Raw genomic sequence first — 23,036 nt, 5'->3', positions numbered from 1 at the left:
CAACATCTGCTGGATCATTGAAAAAGTAAGAGAGTTCCAGAAAAACATCTATTTCTGCTTTATTGACTATGCCAAAGCCTTTGACTGTGTGGATCACTATAAACTGTGGAAAATTCTTAAAGAGATGGAATACCAGACCACCCGACCTGTCTCTTGAGAAACCTGTTTGCAGGTCAGGAAGCAACAGTTAGAGCTGGACATGGAACAACAGACTGGTTCCAAATAGGAAAAGGAGTACGTCAAGGCTGTATATTGTCACCTGCTTATTTAACTTCTATGCAGAGTACATCATGAGAAACGCTGGGCTGGAAGAAGCACAAGCTGGAATCAAGATTGCTGGGAGAAATATCAATAACTTCAGATATGCAGATGACACCACCCTTATGGCAGAAAGTGAAGAGGAACTAAAAAGCCTCTTGATGAAAGTGAAAGAGGAGAGTGAAAGAGTTGGCTTAAAGCTCAACATTCAGAAAACTAATATCATGGCATCTGGTCCCAACACTTCATGGGAAATAGATGGGGAAACATTGGAAACAGTGTCAGATTTTATTTTGGGGGGCTCCAAAATCACTGCAGATTATGATTGAAGCCATGAAATTAAAAGATGCTTACTCCTTGGAAGGACAGTTATGACCAACCTAGATAGCATATTCAAAAGCAGAGACATTACTTTGCCAACAAAGGTCCACCTAGTCAAGGCTATGGTTTTTCTAGTGGTCATGTATGGATGTGAGAGTTGCACTGTGAAGAAAGCTGAGCACTGAAGAATTGATGCTTTTGAGCTGTGGTGTTGGAGAAGACTCTTGAGAGTCCCTTGGGCTACAAGAAGATCCGACCAATCCATCCGAAAGGAGATCAGTCCTGGGTGTTCATTGGAAGGACTGATGTTGAAGCTGAAGCTCCAATTCTTTGGCCGCCTCATGCGAAGCATTCACACAGTGACCCTTATAATGAAATTTTAATGGTGCCTTCCATATATGCTTCAAGTGTATTATGATGAAAAATACCAAGCAGGAGTTAAATCTACTATATTAAGATAGGAAAAGCTGTCAGGGTAGGGAAGGAACCCTGTGTGACTTTCCATGTACAAAAGATACCAGATGTGATCCTATATATTTGGGAACATACTACTGTTTTGATGGTGGGTATTGGAAATCATCAGTTCTCCCTGTCAGATTGTAACATAGTACAGTCCTTCAACTTAGAATCACTGGTGCTGACAGTGCCCACATCCTATCTCCTCTTGTCCCCGGCAGCCACCAAAGTAGCCAGAACCATCCAGAAGCTCAGGATGGGGAAGCCCCACCCTACCCCACAGCAAAGATCTGAATCATGGCCTCACTCAGTGTATAGTAAGAACATCATGGCAAAAAATGTATGCTGACTCCTCAAAGCCTCCGATCTATAGCGAGTGGTTTTGTATTTGTTAGTTAACCCATTCAATACTGCAGTATTTTGTCTGTGTAGCAATGGCACCCCACTCCAGTACTCTTGCCTGGAAAATCCCGTGGATGGAGGAGCCTGGTAGGCTGCAGTCCATGGGGTCGCTAAGTCGGACACAACTAAGCGACTTCACTTTCACTTTTATGCATTTGAGAAGGAAATGGCAACCCACTCCAGTGTTCTTGCCTGGAGAATCCCAGGGACAGGGGAACCTGGTGGGGTGCCATCTCTGGGGTCACACAGAGTCGGACACGACTGAAGTGACTTATCTTAACTTGGCTTAATCCTTCAAATTCTAATTTATGTACTTTATAACCATAAATAACCACAAAGTATATTGCCAAGTTTAAAAAGAGTTAAGCCATTGATGCCCAAAATATTAGATTTGGGTTTTCAAGAAAAGATGTATTTATGCTCTGTATCTTTTGTTTAACGTGATCCTATTGTATAGCACAGGAAATTACATTTAATATTCTGTAATAAAACATAATGAAAAATAAACTTTAAAAAAAATAATTTATGTACTTTCAGTTCAACATGTGCTTATACTTTGAAAGCTGTTTTGAAAATGAGATAAAGAGCAACATGTCAAATGCCTCAGGCTGATTTTATACTTAATCACCACTCAGTGCAAACCTTATTCCTGATTCTGAGAATTTTTATAACATATTTTCAATAAATTAGCAAGTCACATAATATATGTAAAATCTCAAAATTCTACAATAAATCTATGCCACAGTTGTCTTTTAGCAGTCATAATTTTGGAATGAGTTTCTTACCTTTTCCCAAAAAGCTGTAAAGTCTTGCACATCCACTATCATTTTGCCATCTGATGGCAGCTGAGGGTAGCACTGTGATAGCTCATCAAGTAACAGAAAGTTCTACAGAAAAAGGAAAAATATAGATTGTTTATACTGCAAGAACAAAGCATAAGCAAAACAATTATTTCCTTGGAATTTGCAATAAAAAGTTTTATTTTGCCTATCATTTATTTTACCTATCATTTATATTTACCTATCATTTTATAACTGTATTTTATTGTCTTGTTTCACCTGAGAAATATTAAATAATATATAGTATGCAATATACTATTATTACAATATATTATACATATAAGTATATAAAATAGTATAGCAATAATATCTTATTCAGTCACCCAGTCATGTTCAACTCTTTGCGACTCCATGGGCTGCAGCATGCCAGGCTTCCCTGTCCCTCACCATCTTCTGAAGTTTGTCCAAGTTCGTGTCCATCGCATCGGTGGTGCCATCCACCCATCTCATCCTCTGAGACACTCTTATCCTTCTGCCTTCAATCTTTCCCAGCCTCAGGGACTTTTCCAATGAGTAGGCTGTCTGCCTCAGGTGACCAAAATACTGGAGCTTCAGTATCAGTCCTTCCAATAAGTATTCAGGGTTGATTTCCTTTAAGATTGACTGGTTTGACCTCCTTGCTGTCCAAGACTCTCAGGAGTCTTCTCTAGTACCACAGTATATATATATAAAGCCTGTACACTCTGCTTTCCCCCTCATGTATGTCAAATCCATATCACTGCTTGTCAATAGCTATCATTTAAGTCATCACTTAAAGTTTCTATGCCTTAAAAAATATTTCACAAGCATCTTTTCACAATCATTGTCTCCTCTCCTTATACCCTCCTAATCAGTGGACGGCATCACTGATGCGATGGACATGAACTTGGACAAACTTCAAAAGATGGTGGGGGACAGGGAAGCCTGGCATGCTGCAGCCCATGGAGTCGCAAAGAGTTGAACATGACTGGGTGACTGAATAAGATATTATTGCTATACTATTTTATATACTTATATGTATAATATATTGTAATAATAGTATATTGCATACTATATATTATTTAATATTTCTCAGGTGAAACAAAACTTAATAAAATACAGTTGTAAAATGATAGGTAGATATAAATGATAGGTAATGCCTCTCCTAATGCCCTCTCTCCTCCACAGCAGGAAGGGTCGCACCTCTCACTTGTTGTTTTCTATACCACTTAGCAGTTAATTGATGAAATTTAGCTGAATAAAACAAAGCCCAATGAACCACTACAAAGCTGACAGACACATAAAAGAAAACTCCTTCTTGCTTTGCAAATGCTAGACATAATTCAATGAGGAAAACTAGAGTGGTAGAGAAATTGAACAAACAACTTATACCACTTCTACTCCCCAAGGTCCCCAAAAACTGTAAGGAGAGAGACTTAAGAGAGACTGTAGTCTCTGTGAGGCAGAGACTGCTGGCTGTCCTCAAAATCTGCTCTCTTTCTTCTGAGGTAGCAAACCCCGGATTTTAGCCAACACGTGGCAGCCTGGAAGGAGGCCCTCTGTTTCTAGACTCCTGAGCAGATAGGAGCAGCCATGTGACTAAATCCAGGTCAATGGAGAGTGACAGCAACCAGGACCTTCCTCCACCCCATGGTCTGGGTCTTGGAGGCTGCCAGCAGGATCAAAGTCACATCCAGTGGAGTAACATAATAAGAGAGGAAGAGTCTAGGTCCCAACACCACAGAGGTTCACATTAGCCATGGGACTTATATACTGAAGCCCTAACCCCTGTTACCTCTAAACATGACATTATTTGGAAATAGGGTTGCTGTGGATGTAATCAATTAAGGTGAGACCACAGTGGAGTAGGGTGCGCCCTGAATCCAATATGACTGGTGACCTTGTGAGAGATGAAAAGACAGATATACACTCAAAAACAGTTATCTGATGAGGCAGACAGAGGCTGGGGTGGTGGCAGTTACAAACCAAGGAACACCAAGGTTTGCCTGTAACCATCAAAAGCTAACAGAAGCAAGAAAGAATGCCCCCTTATCAGATTCAGAGGGATCCTGACCCTGCTAACACCTTGATTTCAGACTTCTAGCCTCCAGGACTGTGAAACAATACATTCCTGTGGTTTTTAGCCACCTGCTTTGTGGTACTTTCGAACCGCAGCCCCAGGAAACTCATACAGAGCCTTACAAGGATTCTTGCATGAGAGAAAAACAAATGACCTGTGTAAGAATCTTTAACATGGGTAGCTCTGGGACCCACAGGCAAACCAAATCCTAACCAACATGGGGCAACTGAAACAAACATCTGAAGATGTTAGAGAAAGAAAACAACACACAAATAGTAATCTACCATGTTAAACATGGTAAACACCATTCAAGTCCTTGACACACCCCTCTATCATGCTCCAAAGTCATAAGTGTGATTGCAAACATCTACTTCAAAAGAAGAACTGGTAAAAACTGAACAGGAAAACTGTTTTGCAGGAAAAAAAGACAGGATCCTTGCATATCTCTAAGACCAACTGGTGAGAGATGTGATTCATTCGTTCTCTCCTCCTCTCATTCAAGTTCACTGAAACCCTAACACCAGGCACAGCAACTCCTATCCACTCCAAGCCTGTGTCCAGGAGGAGGCAGGATGGACAGACACCAGTTTGAGGACTCCTCTTCAGACTCTCAACCACCACAGCCTGAGTTTTCTCCCCACATCTCTCCCATCGTCAGTCAGGTACCAGCTCTTACCTGTTCTGACACAGCTTATCTCTGCCAATTCTTTTTTCCTCTTGAAACAACACAATCTCAGAATATCACTTGCTATTAGTTGTTTCAAATACTGATACATCTTTTTTTTTTTTTTTTGGTTCTTTCATCAGCCTTCCCCAATACCACCAAACCAACCCCAAAAGCACTCCCTCCTGACCTCTTTACAGCACCTCTGAGAGTGTCCACCACACTAAATAGCCTCCAGGAGCCATCAGCACCTAAGTGCATACTCTCCAAGTGGCCTCTGCCTATACACCCAGAGTACTAATCCCACCCACCCTTCCAGACCATCTCAAATGTTAATCCTCTAGGGAACCAGGTCAGGACATTCCAGATTGGCACCACCTTCCTTACCTTTGAATTCCCAGAGAAATAGTACGTCACAAAGAGGGGAGACACTCCATCATTCAAGCACTTTCACATTCCAACTCTAACTAAGACTTGCACAGAGTCTGCCGATTGTGGGTATGAGGTAAGAAAAGGAAAAGATTGTAGGCCTAGTTAAAGTCAGTCCAACCATTAACCTCAGATATGCTGATGACACCACACTTACGGCAGAAAGCGAAGAACTAAAGAGCCTCTTGATGAAAGTGAAAGAGGAGAGTGAAAAGTTGGCTTTAAGCAACATTCAGAAAACTAAGAACATGCCCATCACTTCATGGAAAATAGATGGGGAAACAGTGGAAACAGTGTCAGACTTTATTTCGGCGGGTTCCAAAATCACTGCAGATGGTGACTGCAGTCATGAAAATAAAAGACACTTGCTCCTTTGAAGAAAAGCTATGACCAACCTAGACAGCATATTAAAAAGCAGAGACATTACTTTGCCGAAAAAGCTCTATCTAGTCAGTTATGGTTTTTCCAGTGGTCATGTATGGATGTGAGAGTTAGACTATAAAGAAAGCTGAGCACCTAACTCAGCTTTTGAACTGTGGTGTTGGAGAAGACTCTTGAGAGACCCTCGGACTACAAGGAGATCCAACCAGTCCATCCTAAAGAAAATCAGTCCTGAATATTCATTGGAAGGACTGATGCTGAAGCTGAAACTCCAATACTTTGACTACCTGATGCGAAGAATTGACTCATTTGAAAAGACCCTGATTCTGGGAAAGATTGAAGGCAGGAGGAGAAGGGGATAACAGAGGATGACATAGTTGGATGGCATCACTGACTCAATGAACATGAGTCTGGGTAACCTGGGATTTGGTGATGGACAGGGAGGCCTGGCGTGCTGCAGTCCATGGGGTCGCAAAGAGTCGGACACAACTGAACTGAACTAATTGATGACAAGGCTACAACCTTACACAGTCTGAGCTAATACAGCTGGAACAACATTGTGAGACAGGCTAGAACCTGGGATCCTTTAGTGGAGCACTTGCACCTGCACAAACATCTCCTCCAGCAACAGAATACAAAGGAACTCTAAGGGACTAAAACTAACTGCACAGATGCATAAGCCAACTGCCATTTCTGAGATGCTGAGAGCAAAGGCAGGGCACTGCATATGATCTTTATGCACAGTACATACTAGGTGGTTGGCAGACCATCTAAGCCAACTCCGTGATCCACCCCCGTGATCCACCCCCACTCTCACTCCATTCAAGGAATCAGTCTACTGTTCTCAGAGTGAACAAAGGCACCTGTTACTTGTTTTTCACTCCCTTGTGCTGCAGCATGAGCCTCAGTAGAGCCTTGCTTGAATTTCTCTTCTGGCCCCTTATCAATTAATTTTGATTAAAAAGTTCAAGGTCCCCGGTCGGTAATGTATATTATACATGTATGTTAAATGTACAGTTATGCATATATGTTATAAATCTTGTCTAGACAGAATCAAATTCCAATTTCAAATTCCAATTAAATGTATTACCAAGACATAACAAATTCAATATTCAGTTTGTGCGTGTTAGAATAGAAATCCCCACTTTCAAAAAAAAAAAAGAAAAAGATAGAAAAGAAAAATCATGCCCTAAGTGAGGAATTAAATTCATCAAGCATTTGTCCACAAATCACAGGTCTGAGGGGGAAGACATCACAGTCTTCCAGGGGTTAAATGAGACTCCACTCAACACATGACCAGCTTGTAATGGTACCAGAAGTACTGACTGCATTTTTCTCCAAGAGTCAGGCTGATGAAAAAGCTGAAATTAAATGGCCATTAGAGCCATGAAGTGCAGACCCAGAACAGGTCACACAAGAAGGTATAAACATCAGAACTGCAGTCAAAAAGACTGACGTCTGAGTGGCTGGTAATGGAAAACCTAAGTAGCTTTGTGAACAATATAACCTCAGAAAAACTTTACTGGATGCAAAAGTCACTGAAAACTTCTCGTGCTTTGAAGTTAACACGAGATCTTTTCTAATTCTGTTAGTTGTTCAATTCCAAGATCATTGTTCTCTTTCCTTGCTAAGAGAAAAATAGAGGGAATTCTTAGGCATATAAGATCATAATAAATCCTTATTTTCTGTACAGGGAAGAAAGGAAACTGAAAAGCATGGGTTAACAGCAAGACACAACACTATGAAGCCACATGTAGATCTGCCCCAAGGGTATAAACAATCGCCCCTCCAAGGTAGGCAGAGGTGGAAAGTTTTCTTCCAAGGGATCCCAGACGTGACCTGAGTGAAAATCCTGGGAGATGATCATCCTGGGAGATGACCATCGTGACAGAAACATGAGTCTACTGAGTCCCAGGCTGCAGGAGGCAGTGGGGCAGCAGGGCTCAACAACACACTGTGTTCTAAACTCTATGTGCCCACCACGCCTCCAAACCACCTATGGTTAAACCTTGTCCAGTTCTGACCACACGGTCAGTAAACTCAGCTGACCTTTTCTTCTATTCGTGTTGCCCTTTTCACCTTCTAACTGGGCATGAACACATCTAAGTGAGAGACAAAGTTAGGGAAAAAAGTGAACATCCAATCTGCTGATTATATTCAATATCTACTACTGGTTTTAGTAAGAAAGGAGATTTAACCAGGCCAATGGGTGGTCAGTGAGGTGGGTCTTATAACAAGTACCAGGTATTTGAAAAGCCTCTCAGAATTCAAAATTAAGTTCAGATTCTTCCCCTCCTCAAATCTGGTTTTCTTTTAGCATTCTATACTTCAGTGAATCCAGAGTTTTGCAGCCCCCAAAACCCAAAGCAGCCTAAGATCCACCTCTCCCCTTCCACCTCCATACCCAACTCAAGACTTGCCTTGCTGCTGCTGTTGCTAAGTCACTTCAGTCATGTCTGACTGTGTGACCCCAGAGACAGCAGCTGACCAGGCTTCCCCGTCCCTGGGATTCTCCAGGCAAGAACACTGGAGTGGGTTGCCATTTCCTTCTCCAATGAATTAAAGTGAAAAGTGAAAGTGAAAGTGAAGTCGTGTCTGACTCCTAGCGACCCCATGGACTGCAGCCTACCGAGCCAGGCAAGAGTACTGCAGTGGGTTGCCATTGCCTTCTCCAGACTTGCCTTGAGTAGCTCTCAAATCTGACCACGTCTCTGTTTAACCCTAAATCAAACCTGTCCCTGGACCATGTATTGCATTAGGCTCTTAATGCATCTCCCCTGCCTCTGCTCTGGATCCCCACCCTACCACACTGCCCTGTTCCCCAGGCTGCAGCCAGGCTGAGCTCTGAAATGATAAAAACCTTCATGTTTCCTGTAGGGTAATATACAGACGCCTTCTAGGGTCTTCAGCACTTTCTACTCTGCAGCCTTAGACATTTTTGGTTCCCCAAAAGTATGGATCCCCGTCTTGTGCATGAAAAGCCTGTGTCACATCATCATCCCCAGGAAACCACAAAGCATCAGCCTCCCATCTCCCTCACCCCACACACGGAATTCTCCAGGTAACTTCCTCAGCCTTCCTGGGAAGCATGAGCTCTAAGACTACACCAATTACTGCCAAAGCACACCATGGCACCTTGGAGTTATCCTTCCAAGGGCTAACGACACACAAACATGTCCACAGTGACTTTCACTATTTGATTCTTTATTAAACCACCTCCACTTGATGAACATAAATTCCAAACAGGAAGAACCTTTCTGTATCTAGCCTGCCTTTAGTCTACACCAGGCTTCAGGTAGGTACTTAGTTATTTTGTGGAATAATTGATTGAATGAGTGAATAAATTCCATATTCCACCCCCCCCTCCACAAAAAGTCTAGCATAAACCAAGACAGGTTTTCCTCTCAACTAATTTTAGTTTACATATGATCCTGACAGCCTTTATAATTGCTGAAGTACATTTTGGCTTTATGTGCTATTTTCTGCAACCTGGGCAATGTTTCCAAAATGGTGCTTATTTTTAGGTACACAAGAGTGTACCTTTACTAAAGGTATCTTTACTAAAGATATAGATACCCTGGGCAGCAGCTAAGGCCTAGTGAATCAGAATCTCCATGGTGTGATCATATAGATTTAAAAAGCACTCCAGGTGATTCTGATGAACTAGAGAACTAGATTTTTAAAGGATTATAGAAATCATATAGAGAGTAGAAACCATATAGAAACTATATAGAGATCAAAAAGAAAAAAAGAAAAAATCACCAGTTACTTCAACCTACCAGGAAGCCATCTGCCACACTAACACCAATCCTTCTCACCATTCTTATTCTCAGCCATTAGTCCCTCTTTTACTGAAAATAATTACTGCTGACAAATCTCTAAATTTCCAGACAAACTTTCTACAAGACATTCTGTGTATTTAAGGAAAAACTTAGGTTTGTTGCCCAAATCAAAGATGTTTCCTTCATCATGACACAAAGCAGCTGACAAAGTCAACCCTAGAAAATTCAAAGTTCTTGGCAGTTCATTGTATTGCTGCACACATCTACAAAGAAAGGGGTTTTAAGCCTCAGACACAATTCAGTAGCAATTTGGTGTAAAAGAAATAAAAAGCCCTACCTGAAAATTTGAGCAAAATTCCCTGAAAACCTTCTGCAGGACCCCTTTCGTGTTACACTCTTTGGTGCATCACATAATCCATGAAAGAATCAGAGTTAGTGCTTTTCCCACTAAAATCATGCTTACTTATTATGATGGGTGTGACAGTTAATTTTATGTCAACCTGGCTAAACTGCAGTTTCCAGACACTTGCTTATACTCATCTAGTTATTACAGTGAAAGGGTTTTTAATGAGATCAACATTTAAATCAGTAGACTCTGAGTAAAGCAGATTATCCTCCATAATGTGGGTGGGTCTCATCCAATTAGTCAATGTCCTTCAGAGAAAAAGGACTGGCCAACACCGAAAACGAGGGAATTCTGTCTCAAGATCTTCTTCAGTCTAGAGATGCACTTTAGCATAAAGATTCATGATACTGATCTTCTTTCATTTCGTGATGGTCAGCAAGACAATCAAAATAACTTTGTTAACCAAGTAATACAGACTGTTTCTAATTATCTATAAGCCCCAAGAGCCCAGCCCAGGAGCCAGACCAGCAGAGTCTATATGAACACCAGGCTGTACAGGGCACACATTTCCTCTCTTTAGACATCAGGTCCACCAAGTCCAATCAGGCTGGTTTGAGATACATAGATGGACAGACATAACAAGGAGAAGACTTTGCTGAGTTGAGATAGCCCAAACACACACCAAAGCCCAATGCTGCAGGAATGCCTAACCCCAGTCTGCTCCCTCCTCTGCATTTCTAAAGCTTCTAGTGCAGGATGGGCCACCCTGGGCCTCTGTGGGGTCCCAGCCATTTCCTGTAACTGTTGTCTCAGTCAATCCAGTATATATTTGATGCCCGTGATGTGTGCAGTATCGACAGGCACTACCAGACACAGTCTGCTGTCACAGAGCTCAGAACACTCCCAGGGAGTCAGCATCACCCCACCTGACAGGATGCTGGGAGGTGCAAGACTGGCCATGCACATATATGGAAGCCCTAGGTCAGTGTGAATAGAAGTGCTGGGAGAGGGTCACGGGGCTGCTGCAGGCTCAGCAGCATTTCGTTAAATCTAGGACAGAAGAGAAGGCAATACAGGAGGGCTCAACAGAGTGAGCCAAGATCCCAAAGTGGGGGTGAACGTGACAGGTCACATGTGACCTCTCTCATTCAGAGACAACCACTCCCCCCACCCAGCCAGAGCAAGGGTCATATGCTGGGAAACAAGAGCTTAAAATTTTGATTCTGCAAGAAACAGGGAATTTAAACTTAAGGAGAAATTCCACATACCTGAAAGTACTAATAAGACAATAACGTAATAATGTAACAAAGAAACTTTGGACAGAATCCTAATTCTGTCATTTGATAATATTAACACAAACTGTATGAGGATGGGTGAGCTATTTCACCTGATACAGGAACCTGCTTCCTTATCTGTAAAGTGGGGACACTAAAGCTTATCCCATTCAATTGTGGTCAGGATGAAATGAATGAGTGAATGAAAGTCGCTCAGTCATGTTCTACTCTTTGCAACCCCATGAACTGTAGCCCACCAGGCTCCTCTGTCCATGGGATTTTCCAGGCAAGAATACTGGAGTGGGTTGCCATGCCCTTCTCCAAGGGATCTTCCTGACCCATGGATTGAACCTGGGTCTCCTGCTTTGTAGGCAGATTCTTTACAGTCTGAGCCACGGGAACCCAAGGATGAAATGAGTTAATGTGTAAAGGCTTCAGGAGATCTCGGACCACACAGGGAGCCCTGGCAGCAGCAATCGAAGACAGAGGCTGTGTCAGCAGCATTAACAAAACCATAGCAGAATAGCACAGGTGTGAAGTTTCCATCTGAACAGGCCACCGTGTCACTGAGGACATCACTGTGGTCCAAGGATATTCCTAAGTATCTTATTTCAAGATGTGAAAGTGTCATAAAAGAAATTCTATTGAATACATTAACCACCTCTTACCAGTATTGCTAGAAGCTCCCATCAGAAAGAATGATACACTCAGGGAACAAGAACTGACCCTGTATGACTGATCTATTTTGTGGGTAATAGTTTTTTTTTATATATAAATTTATTTTAGTTGGAGGCTAATTACTTTACAATATTGTATTGGTTTTGCCATACATCAACATGAATCCACCACGGGTGTACACATGTTCCCCATCCTGAACCCCCTCCCTCCTCCCTCCCTGTACCATCACTCTGGGTCATCCCAGTGCACCAGCCCCAAGCATCCTGTATCCTGCATTGAACCTGGGCTGGGGACTCATTTCATATATGATATTATACATGCTTCAATGCTATTCTCCCAAATCATCCCACCCTTGCCCTCTCCCACAGAGTCCAAAAGACTGTTCTATATATCTGTGTCTCTTTTGCTGTCTTGCATACAAGGTTATCATTACCATCTTTCTAAATTCCATATATATGCATTAGTATAGTGTATTGGTGTTTTTCTTTCTGGCTTATTTCACTCTGTATAATAGACTCTAGTTTCATCCACCTCATTAGAACTGATTAAAATATAAAAAATGCATCATTAAAAAATTCAGCTTTTATGACAGGACTCCAAAATAAAATACAATCAGAGGGTGGTCTTAAGATGGTGGAGGAATAGGATGGGAAGACCACTTTCTCCCTCACAAATTCCTCAAAAGAACATTTCAACGCTGGGCAAACTCCACAAAACAATTTCTGAATGCTGGCAGAGGACATCAGGCAACCAGAAAAACAGACCATTGTCTTCGAAAACAGGTAGGAAAAAATATAAAAGACGAAAAGAGAGACAAAGGAGGTGGGGAGGGAGCTCCGTCCTGGGAAGGGAAGCCTGTCCCGGGAAGGGAATTTTAAGAAGAGAGGTTTCCAAACACCAGGAAACACTCTCCCTGCCAAGTCTGTAGCGAGCCTTGGAAACACAGAGGGCAACATAACAGGAAGGAAAAATAAATAAATAATTAAAACCAACAGATTACAAGCCCAACAGTAACTCGCCCAGCAGAAAAGCAGCACAGATGCCTGCATCTGCCACTAGCAAGTGGGGGCAGGGCAGGGAAGCGCGGGAGGCGCGGGCTGCAGAGATTTGTAAGAACCAGGCAGGAACGCCCCATGCATAACCAGAACGATCTAACTTGGGCTAGCAAACCAGACTGTGGGATAGCTACCACGAGAAAAGCTCGAACATAAGACACCGCCAGGACCACGCACAGAACAAAGGATGGAACGAAAATAGCCGGCTGCAGACCATCCCCCGCTGGGGACAGGCAGCCAGAGCCATAAGGGCTGGAAAGGGGCAATTGCAGCCCCAGAGAGACTCTACCTACCAAACTGCAAGCAGGCTTCTTTGCTAAGACTTCTGGGGGTGCTGGACAGTCACCATCTGCCTCACAAGGGGCTGCCAGCGGTACACCCAGAAAACTGAGCAGCAGAGACAGAAAAGGCAACAAGTCGCAGCAACCGTGCTCCCCAAACTCCTGAGCTACTTGGACCTGGGAGGGGCACAAAACGCAGTCCCAACCGAATCTGAGCCTCTGAGGGCTACCTGAGCGCCGAACCTGAGTGGCTTAGACCGGGGAGGTGCACACAGCCTAGGGCTGGCCTCAGACGGTTCCCGGCTGAGCATCGTAGAACCGGAGCGGTTTGTGCGCCGAGAGAAGGGACAGGTCCAGCGGGGCTGAGACATTGTGTGCACACGACAGTGCCATTTGTTTGCAGCATCCCCCTCCTCACCACAGTGCGACTGAACTAGTGAGCCTAAAAAACAAGCAAACAGATGAAGTTAAACAGAGGGAACTGCCTTGGAAGTGACCCCACACTGCCCACAACATCAGAGAAGGGCCAGATATATCTTTACTATTTTTACAATCATTCCTTTTTTTGCCTTTTTTTTTTCCCCCTCTTTTTTTTTCTTTTTTTCTTGCTTTTTCTTTCCTAACTTTTTTTTTAAATTGTTAAGTCTTCTATTTTTCCTCTAATTTTTATTTCTATAACTTACTATTACTTTTGAAAAAAAAAAGACTATTTTTTTAAGACAAACACCATATATAGTCTTTAGGTGGTTGTGGTTGAAGTTTTTTAATAATTCTTGTGGCTTTTTTTTTCTTTTTTCTTTTTTCCTTCTGCTTCTTTTCTTTAATATTGTATTCTTGAAAATCCAACATCTTCTCTAGATTTTTAATCTTTGCTCTTCGGTTTTTGTTGTCAATTTTGTACATTTAAAAACCCAAACTTCACTACCCAATTTTACCTGAGAGCGAGATTACTGGCTTGACCACTTTCTCCTCCTTTGGACTCTCCTTTTTCTCCACCAGGTGGCCTCTGTCTCTTTCCTCCCCCATCTCTTCACTATCCAACTCTGTGAATCTCTGTGTGTTCCAGATGGTGGAGAACACCTAAGGAACTGGTTACTGGCAGATTTGTCTCTCTCCTTCTCATTCCTCTCTCTTATCCTTCTGGCCACCTCTGTCTACTTCCTCCCTCTCTTCTTCCCTGTATAATTCCATAAATACCTCTGAGCAGTCCAGACTATGGAGCGCACATAAGGAAGTGACTACGGGCTACCTTGCTCTCTCCTCTTTTGATCTCACCACATCTCATTCCAGTCACCTCTAACTACCCTTCCCTCTTCTCTTCTCCATGTAACTCAGTGAACCTCTCTGGGTGTCCCTCAATGTGGAGAAACTTTTCATCTTTAACCTAGATGTTTTATCATTGGTGCTGTATAGATGGAAAAATCTAGAGGCTACTGTAAAAATAAAACTGAAAACCAGAAGCAGGAGGCTTAAGTCCAAAGCCTGAGAACATCAGAGAACCTCTGAATTCAGGGAACATTAAGCAATAGGAGCTCATCAAATGCCTCCATACCTACACTGAAACCAAGCTCCACCCAAGGGCCAACAAGTTCTAGAGCAAGACATACCATGCAAATTCTCCAGCAACACAGGAACACACTCCTGAGCTTCAATATACAGGCAGCTCAAAGCTACTCCAAAACCTTTGACATCTCATAACCCATTACTGGTCACTCCACTGTACCCCAGAGAGAAGAAACCCAGCTCCACCCACCGGAACTCTAACACAAGCCTCCCTAACCAGGAAACCTTGACAAGCCACTGATACAACCCCATCCACAGTGAGGAAGCTCCATAATAAACAGAACTCCACAAATTCCCAGATTACAGAAAGGCCACCCCAAACGCAGCAATATAACCAAGATGAAGAGACAGAGGAATACTCAGCAGGTAAAGGAACAGGAGAAATGCCCACCAAACCAAACAAAAGAGGAAGAGATAGGGAATCTACCTGAGAAAGAATTCCAAATATTGATAGTGAAAATGATCCAAAATCTTGAAATCAAAATGGAATGACAGATAAATAGCCTGGAGACAAGGATTGAGAAGATGCAAGAAAAGTTTAACAAAGACCTAGAAGAAATAAAAAAGAGTCAATATATAATGAATAATGCAATAAATGAGATCAGAAACACTCTGGAGGCAACAAATAGCAGAATAACGGAGGCAGAAGATAGGATTAGTGAAATAGAAGATAGAATGGTAGAAATAAATGAATCAGAGAGGAAAAAAGAAAAACGAATTAAAAGAAATGAGGACAATCTCAGAGACCTCCAGGACAATATGAAACACTCCAACATTCGAATTATAGGAGTCCCAGAAGAAGAAGACAAAAAGAAAGACCATGAGAAAATCCTGGAGGAGATAATAGTTGAAAACTTCCCTAAAATAGGGAAGGAAATAATCACCCAAGTCCAAGAAACCCAGAGAGTTCCAAACAGGATAAACCCAAGGCGAAACACCCCAAGACAGATATTAATCAAATTAACAAGGATCAAACACAAAGAACAAATATTAAAAGCAGCAAGGGAAAAACAACAAATAACACACAAGGGGATTCCCATAAGGATAACAGCTGATCTTTCAATAGAAACTCTTCAGGCCAGGAGGGAATAGTAAGACATACTTAAAGTGATGAAAGAAAATAACCTACAGCCCAGATTACTGTACCCAGGAAGGATCTCATTCAAATACGAAGGAGAAGTCAAAAGCTTTACAGACAAGCAAAAGCTGAGAGAATTCAGCACCACCAAACCAGCTCTCCAACAAATTCTAAAAGATATTCTCTAGACAGGAAACACAAAAAGGGTGTATAAACCCGAACCCAAACAATAAAGTAAATGGCAACAGAATCATACTTATCAATAATTACCTTAAACATAAATGGGTTGAATGCCCCAACCAAAAGACAAAGATTGGCTGAATGGATACAAAAAGAAGACCCCTCTATATGCTGCTTACAAGAAACCCACCTCAAAACAAGGGACGCATACAGACTGAAAGTGAAGGGCGGGAAAAAGATATTCCATGCAAATAGAGACCAAAAGAAAGCAGGAGTGGCAATACTCATATCCGATAAAATAGACTTTAAAACAAAGGCTGTGAAAAGAGATAAAGAAGGCCACTACATAATGATCAAAGGATCAATCCAAAAAGAAGATATAACAATTATAAATATTTATGCACCCAATATAGGAACCCTGCAATATGTAAGACAAATGCTAACAAGTATGAAAGGGGAAATTAACAATAACACAATAATAGCGGGAGACTTTAATACCCCACTCACACCTATGGACAGATCAACTAAACAGAAAATTAACAAAGAAACGCAAACTTTAAATGATACATTAGACCAGTTAGACCTAATTGATATCTATAGGACATTTCACCCCAAAACAATGAATTTCACCTTTTTCTCAAGTGCTCATGGAACCTTCTCCAGGATAGATCACATCCTGGGCCATAAATCTAACCTTGATAAATTAAAAAGAATCGAAATCATTCCAACCATCTTTTCTGACCATAATGCATTAAGATTAGATCTCAATTACAGAAAAAAACTACTAAAAATTCCAACATATGGAGGTTGAACAACACACTTCTGAATAACCAACAAATCACAGAAGAAATCAAAAAAGAAATCAAAATATGCATAGAAACTAATGAAAATGAAAACACAACAACCCAAAAGCTGTGGGACACTATAAAAGCAGTGCTAAGAGGAAAGTTCATAGCAATACAGGCATACCTCAAGAAACAAGAAAAACGTCAAATAAATAACCAAACTCTACACCTAAAGCAACTAGAAAAGGAAGAGATGGAGAACCCCAGAGTTAGTAGAAGGAAAGAAATCTTAAAAATTAGGGCAGAAATAAATGCAAAAGAAACAAAAGAGACCATAGCAAAAATCAACAAAGCCAAAAGCTGGTTCTTTGAAAGGATAAATAAAATTGACAAACCATTAGCCAGACTCATCAAGAAGCAAAGAGAGAAAAATCAAATCAATAAAATTAGAAATGAAAATGGAGAGATCACAACAGAAAACACAGAAATACAAAGGATCATAAGAGACTACTATCAGAAATTATATGCCAATAAAGTGGACAACGTGGAAGAAATGGACAAATTCTTAGAAAAGTACAATATTCCAAAACTGAACCAGGAAGAAATAGAAAATCTTAACAGACTCATCACAAGCATGGAAATTGAAACTGCAATCAGAAATCTTCCAGCAAACAAAAGCCCACAGCTGAATTCTACCAAAAGTTTCGAGAAGAGCTAACACCTATCCTACTCAAACTCTTCCAGAAAATTGCAGAGGAAGGTAAACTTCCAAACTCATTCTATGAGGCCACGATCACCCTAACACCAAAACCTGACAAAGATACTACAAAAAAAGAAAACTACAGGCCAATATCACTGATGAACATAGATGCAAAAATCCTCAATAAAATTCTAGCAACCAGAATCCAACAAGAGATTAAAAAGATCGTACACCATGACCAAGTGGGCTTTTCCCAGGGATGCAAGGATTCTTCAATATCCACAAATCAATCAGTGTAATTCACCACATTAACAAATTGAAAAATAAAAGCCATATGATTATCTCAATAGATGCAGAGAAGGCCTTTGACAAAATTCAACATCCATTTATGATAAAAACTCTCCAGAAAGCAGGAATAGAAGGAACATACCTCAACATAATAAAAGCTATATATGACAAACCCACAGCAAACATTATCCTCAATGGTGAAAAATTGAAAGCATTTCCCCTAAAGTCAGGAACAAGACAAGGGTGCCCACTTTCACCGCTACTATTCAACATAGTTCTGGAAGTTTTGGCCACAGCAATCAGAGCAGAAAAAGAAATAAAAGGAATCCAATTGGAAAAGAAGAAGTAAAACTCTCACTGTTTGCAGATGACATGATCCTCTACATAGAAAACCCTAAAGACTCCACCAGAAAATTACTAGAGCTAATCAATGAATATAGTAAAGTTGCAGGATATAAAATCAACACACATAAATCCCTTGCATTCCTATACACTAATAATGAGAAAGTAGAAAAAGAAATTAAGGAAACAATTCCATTCACCATTGCAATGAAAAGAATAAAATACTTAGGAATATATCTACCTAAAGAAACTAAAGACCTATATATAGAAAACTATAAAACACTGATGAAAGAAATCAAAGAGGACACTAATAGATGGGGAAATATACCATGTTCATGGATTGTAAGAATCAATATAGTGAAAATGAGTAAACGACTGAAAGCAATCTACAGATTCAATGCAATCCCTATCAAGCTACCAGCGGTATTTTTCACAGAGCTAGAACAAATAATTTCAAGATTTGTATGGAAATACAAAAAACCTCAAATAGCCAAAGCAATCTTGAGAAAGAAGAATGGAACTGGAAGAATCAACTTGCCTGACTTCAGGCTCTACTACAAAGCCACAGTCATCAAGACAGTATGGTACTGGCACACAGACAGACATATAGATCAATGGAACAAAACAGAAAGCCCAGAGATAAATCCACACACATATGGACACCTTATCTTCGACAAAGGAGGCAAGAATATACAATGGAATAAAGACAATCTCTTTAACAAGTGGTGCTGGGAAAACTGGTCAACCACTTGTAAAAGCATGAAACTAGATCACTTTCTAACACCGCACATGAAAACAAACTCAAAATGGATTAAAGATCTAAATGTAAGACCAGAAACTATAAAACTCCTAGAGGCGAACATAGGCAAAACACTCTCTGACATAAATCACAGCAGGATCCTCTATGATCCACCTCCCAGAATTCTGGAAATAAAAGCAAAAATAAACAAATGGGATCTAATTATAATTAAAAGCTTCTGCACAACAAAGGAAACTATAAGCAAGGTGAAAAGACAGCCTTCGGAATGGGAGAAAACAATAGCAAATGAAACAACTGACAAACAACTAATCTCAAAAATATACAAGCAACTTATGCAACTCAATTCCAGAAAAATAAATGACCCAATCAAAAAATGGGCCAAAGGACTAAATAGACACTTCTCCAAAGAAGACATACAGATGGCTAACAAACACATGAAAAGATGCTCAACATCACTCATTATTAGAGAAATGCAAATCAAAACCACAATGAGATACCACATCACACCAGTCAGAATGTCTGTGATCCAAAAATCTGCAAGCAATAAATGCTGGAGAGGGTGTGGAGAAAAGGGAACCCTCCTACACTATTGGTGGGAATGCAAACTAGTACAGCCACTATGGAGAACAGTGTGGAGATTCCTTAAAAAATTGCAAATAGAACTACCTTATGACCCAGCAATCCCACTGCTGGGCATACACACCGAGGAAACCAGAATTGAAAGAGACACATGTACCCCAATGTTCATCGCAGCACTGTTTATAATAGCCAGGACATGGAAACAACCTAGATGTCCATCAGCAGATGAATGGATAAGAAAGCTGTGGTATATATACACAATGGAGTATTACTCAGCCGTTAAAAAGAATACATTTGAATCAGTTCTGATGAGATGGATGAAACTGGAGCCGATTATACAGAGTGAAGTAAGCCAGAAAGAAAAACACCAATACAGTATACTAAGACATATATATGGAATTTAGAAAAATGGCAATGATGACCCTGTATGCAAGACAGCAAAAAAGACACAGATGTGTATAGTGGACTTTTGGACTCAGAGGGAGAGGGAGAGGGTGGGATGATTTGGGAGAATGGCATTCTATCATGTATATTATCATGTAGGAATTGAATCACCAGTCTATGTCTGATGCAGGATACAGCATGCTTGGGGCTGGTGCACGGGGATGACCCAGAGGGATGTTGTGGGGCAGGAGGTGTGAGGTGGGTTCATGTTTGTGATCGCATATACACCCATGGTGGATTCATGTCAATGTATGGCAAAACCAATATAGTATTGTAAAGTAAAATAAAGTAAAATTAAACATTTCAAAACAAAACAAAACAAAAAAAAAAAAACAATCACACCCAGGGATATCTAACTTTACTAGAGATATAGTACTGTCCCATCCATTATTGTGGAAAAGTAGGAAAATAAAGTCTAGACACTCAAGCTCGTGCCCAGGCTGCCTCACAGAACCAATTAATCTTCATTTTAGACAGAGACACTTCAGTGCCTATTGCGTGCCAGGCCCTTGTCTTGGTGATGTAAATTATTTGTCCCTGACTACTTAGGGACAGTTCGTTAAAAAAAGGATACCATGGGTATGGTGGAAATCACAAGTTTCAGAGGAAGAGGGGAGTAGAGAAAGGCTTAGACAGTAGGTTAAAAAGGACACGGACAAAAAGGCAGAGATCAGAAAACAACAAAAAAGCATCTGTGGAGGACAGAACCCATTTTTAAACACAGAAAACTAAGTGAAGCTGAGGCTATTCTCCTGACCAAGAAGCAGGGAGGTTTCAGCAAGTTCCTCCCCTCCTGGCACGGAGAGGAATCTAGTCACCCCAGGACTGAGCACAGTCACTGCCTAGTTGTTCCAGATAGCACAGGAGATGCACTCTGTTTGCTTCTCTTACTATTAGGCATTTTAATCCTACTGCAGACATCACTGGTACATCATGAGCCCTGTGTCACTGCTATTTACACCCCTAAATGAGCAGTGGTATTTTAATGTTTGCAGCAGACTCTATCTAAGAAGAGAGGGGAGTACATACGATATTTTGGAATGACTGCCAGCTTTGGCACTGAGAGAGTTAAGTCTCATCAAACCAAAACACGGTGACACCACATAAAAGGAAGCAATTTACAAAAATTCACCTGTAACTAAAGAAAGTTATTTGTCACCAAACCTTGATTCTTTGGATGCTGACAACGGCCTCTGACACCTTCTCAATGGCCATGGGGAAGTAGAGGATGCTCATAAACCGCAGAGCCTCGAACAGCATCACCACCACAAATATTTGGCTGGCTGTGATCAGGTTGTCAAGGATATCATTGGCCATGAAGGTGACAAAAATCATGATTTTGCTTACAGCGAAAAATAATGTCAAATTCATGCCCCTAAAGAAGGAACTTCTCAGAATCTTGAAACTTGCGTTCCTGGAAAACAAAGTAGGACATATTATTTAAAACAAGCATCAACATCAAAGACATGGATTCAAGTGCCCTGTGTGAGTGGTCCCTTTTTAGGGAGTGGACACAGATTAAGATAAACTATCCCTCATATCATGGAAACACTACACAGTGCCTACCCAGTGGTCTTCCCTGATCCAAGGACCACACATTTCATCACCACTTCACTCTCCCACCTAAAAAGAGGCTTAGTGTCACTCTTTCAGACATTGTGAGTCAAGCAGACCGAGTTTGAACATTCATTCAACAAGCGTTCGTAACTACAATCCTGTGCCAGGCTCCTCATTGATAACGGGAAGACACAGCCTGCCCCCTCCAGGAGCTTATGAGCTATTGGGGGAAGAGAAAAAGATTGTCTCTTTTTCTCCAAAAATTGTGAGACACCAAGACATTAGACAGAGGAAGTCAGCACAGCCCCCATGAGGTACAGAGCAAAGGCATGTAACCCAGAGCAGAGGAGTCAGGGCAAGTCACATGGACGTGGATCGACCCTTAGAAAATAAGCTGGAGTCAGTCAGAGCTGGAGGAAGCCAAAGAAAAACGAAGATGAGAGTATATCCCCAGCAGAGAGAAGGGCCCCAACAAAGGTGCAAAGTGAGAGGTGACAGGGAGCTGCCAGAGAATTCCCAGCACCCTGTGCTGGAATATAAACACTCCTTAGACAGTTAAATGAAAGATGGGGAAAACATCTACAAACACAAAGCAAAGCCCCCCCCCTCCCCACCACCAAAATAGTATTTTTATGGCTCCATTTCGAATGAAGAATACTGATTCTTAAAGTTTGGCCAGATACATGTATATCCAATCTCTACGATCTCCCCATTTGTGCTCCATCAACAAAAATTCTAGTTATAGTTTAAATATCACCTTCTCGGATACTAACATTGTACAGTCATAGCTTATTTGGGATTTGCGGTATAAAGAAATTTTAGGAATTACATTTCTATATAAGAGTATATATATATTTTTTCAATTAAATAAATTTAAATTAAAAAAAAAGAGCAGATTAAATGGTTGTCTCCACTATTCCACTTAACCGTCTTGCCATATGCGAGGGGTGGGTAGTATTTAACTCCCCTTTCATATAAAACTTGGTACAATTTCTAAATTCACTCTGTAAAAATAGGAAATAAACAAAAATATGGTGAGATATATACAAAAACTTACCTTCTCAAACTGGTAATAAGATCTATAAATGACTTTTCCCAAGCATACATTTTTATTGTTCTGATGCCAGTTATAATTTCACTTATGGTCTGAATCCTGTTGTCTGTGAGAGCTGCAGTCTTACTCCTGAGGGGACAAACATGAGAGACGAAACTTAGTGATCACAACCCAACATCCCATAGCAGTAGCAGGGGGCACAGGGAAGGACCAGGGATCAATGATTCCCTACAGCTCTTTTGTGATAACAACACAGGCAGGTCCTACTCAAAGTGCAAATGGAGACAAAGAAGCTAGGAAGTCAATCTTTCAGCCTAATTCAGGTAGTAACTTGGAGAACTTGCAGCATCTGATAGGAAGACCTGAAATGAGTCAGATACAAACCCTCTGCCCAAGGACGTCCTCGTGGTTGGGCAGGGAAGGCAGAAAGGAATCTACCAGGAAGATACTGTCTGTGCTGTAATAAAAAAGGAGTAAAGTGCTGGGGAGCAGATAAGATGGG

General features: G+C 41.1%; 1 protein-coding gene across 1 annotated transcript in view; it reads right to left on the bottom strand.

The window, feature by feature from the left end:
- Nucleotides 1–23,036, bottom strand: part of LOC128057592 (ATP-binding cassette sub-family C member 4-like) — a 194,550-nt gene that overhangs the window by 154,114 nt on the left and 17,400 nt on the right. Inside the window, 3 exon segments of the mRNA XM_052650041.1 lie at nt 2,223–2,324; nt 21,088–21,337; nt 22,538–22,663. Of these exon segments, the coding sequence (XP_052506001.1) occupies nt 2,223–2,324; nt 21,088–21,337; nt 22,538–22,663 (478 nt within the window).

The sequence above is a fragment of the Budorcas taxicolor genome, chromosome 12 (assembly GCF_023091745.1).
Source record: "Budorcas taxicolor isolate Tak-1 chromosome 12, Takin1.1, whole genome shotgun sequence".
Lineage (NCBI taxonomy): Eukaryota > Metazoa > Chordata > Mammalia > Artiodactyla > Bovidae > Budorcas > Budorcas taxicolor.
This window is presented reverse-complemented; position numbering and strand designations above follow the sequence as displayed.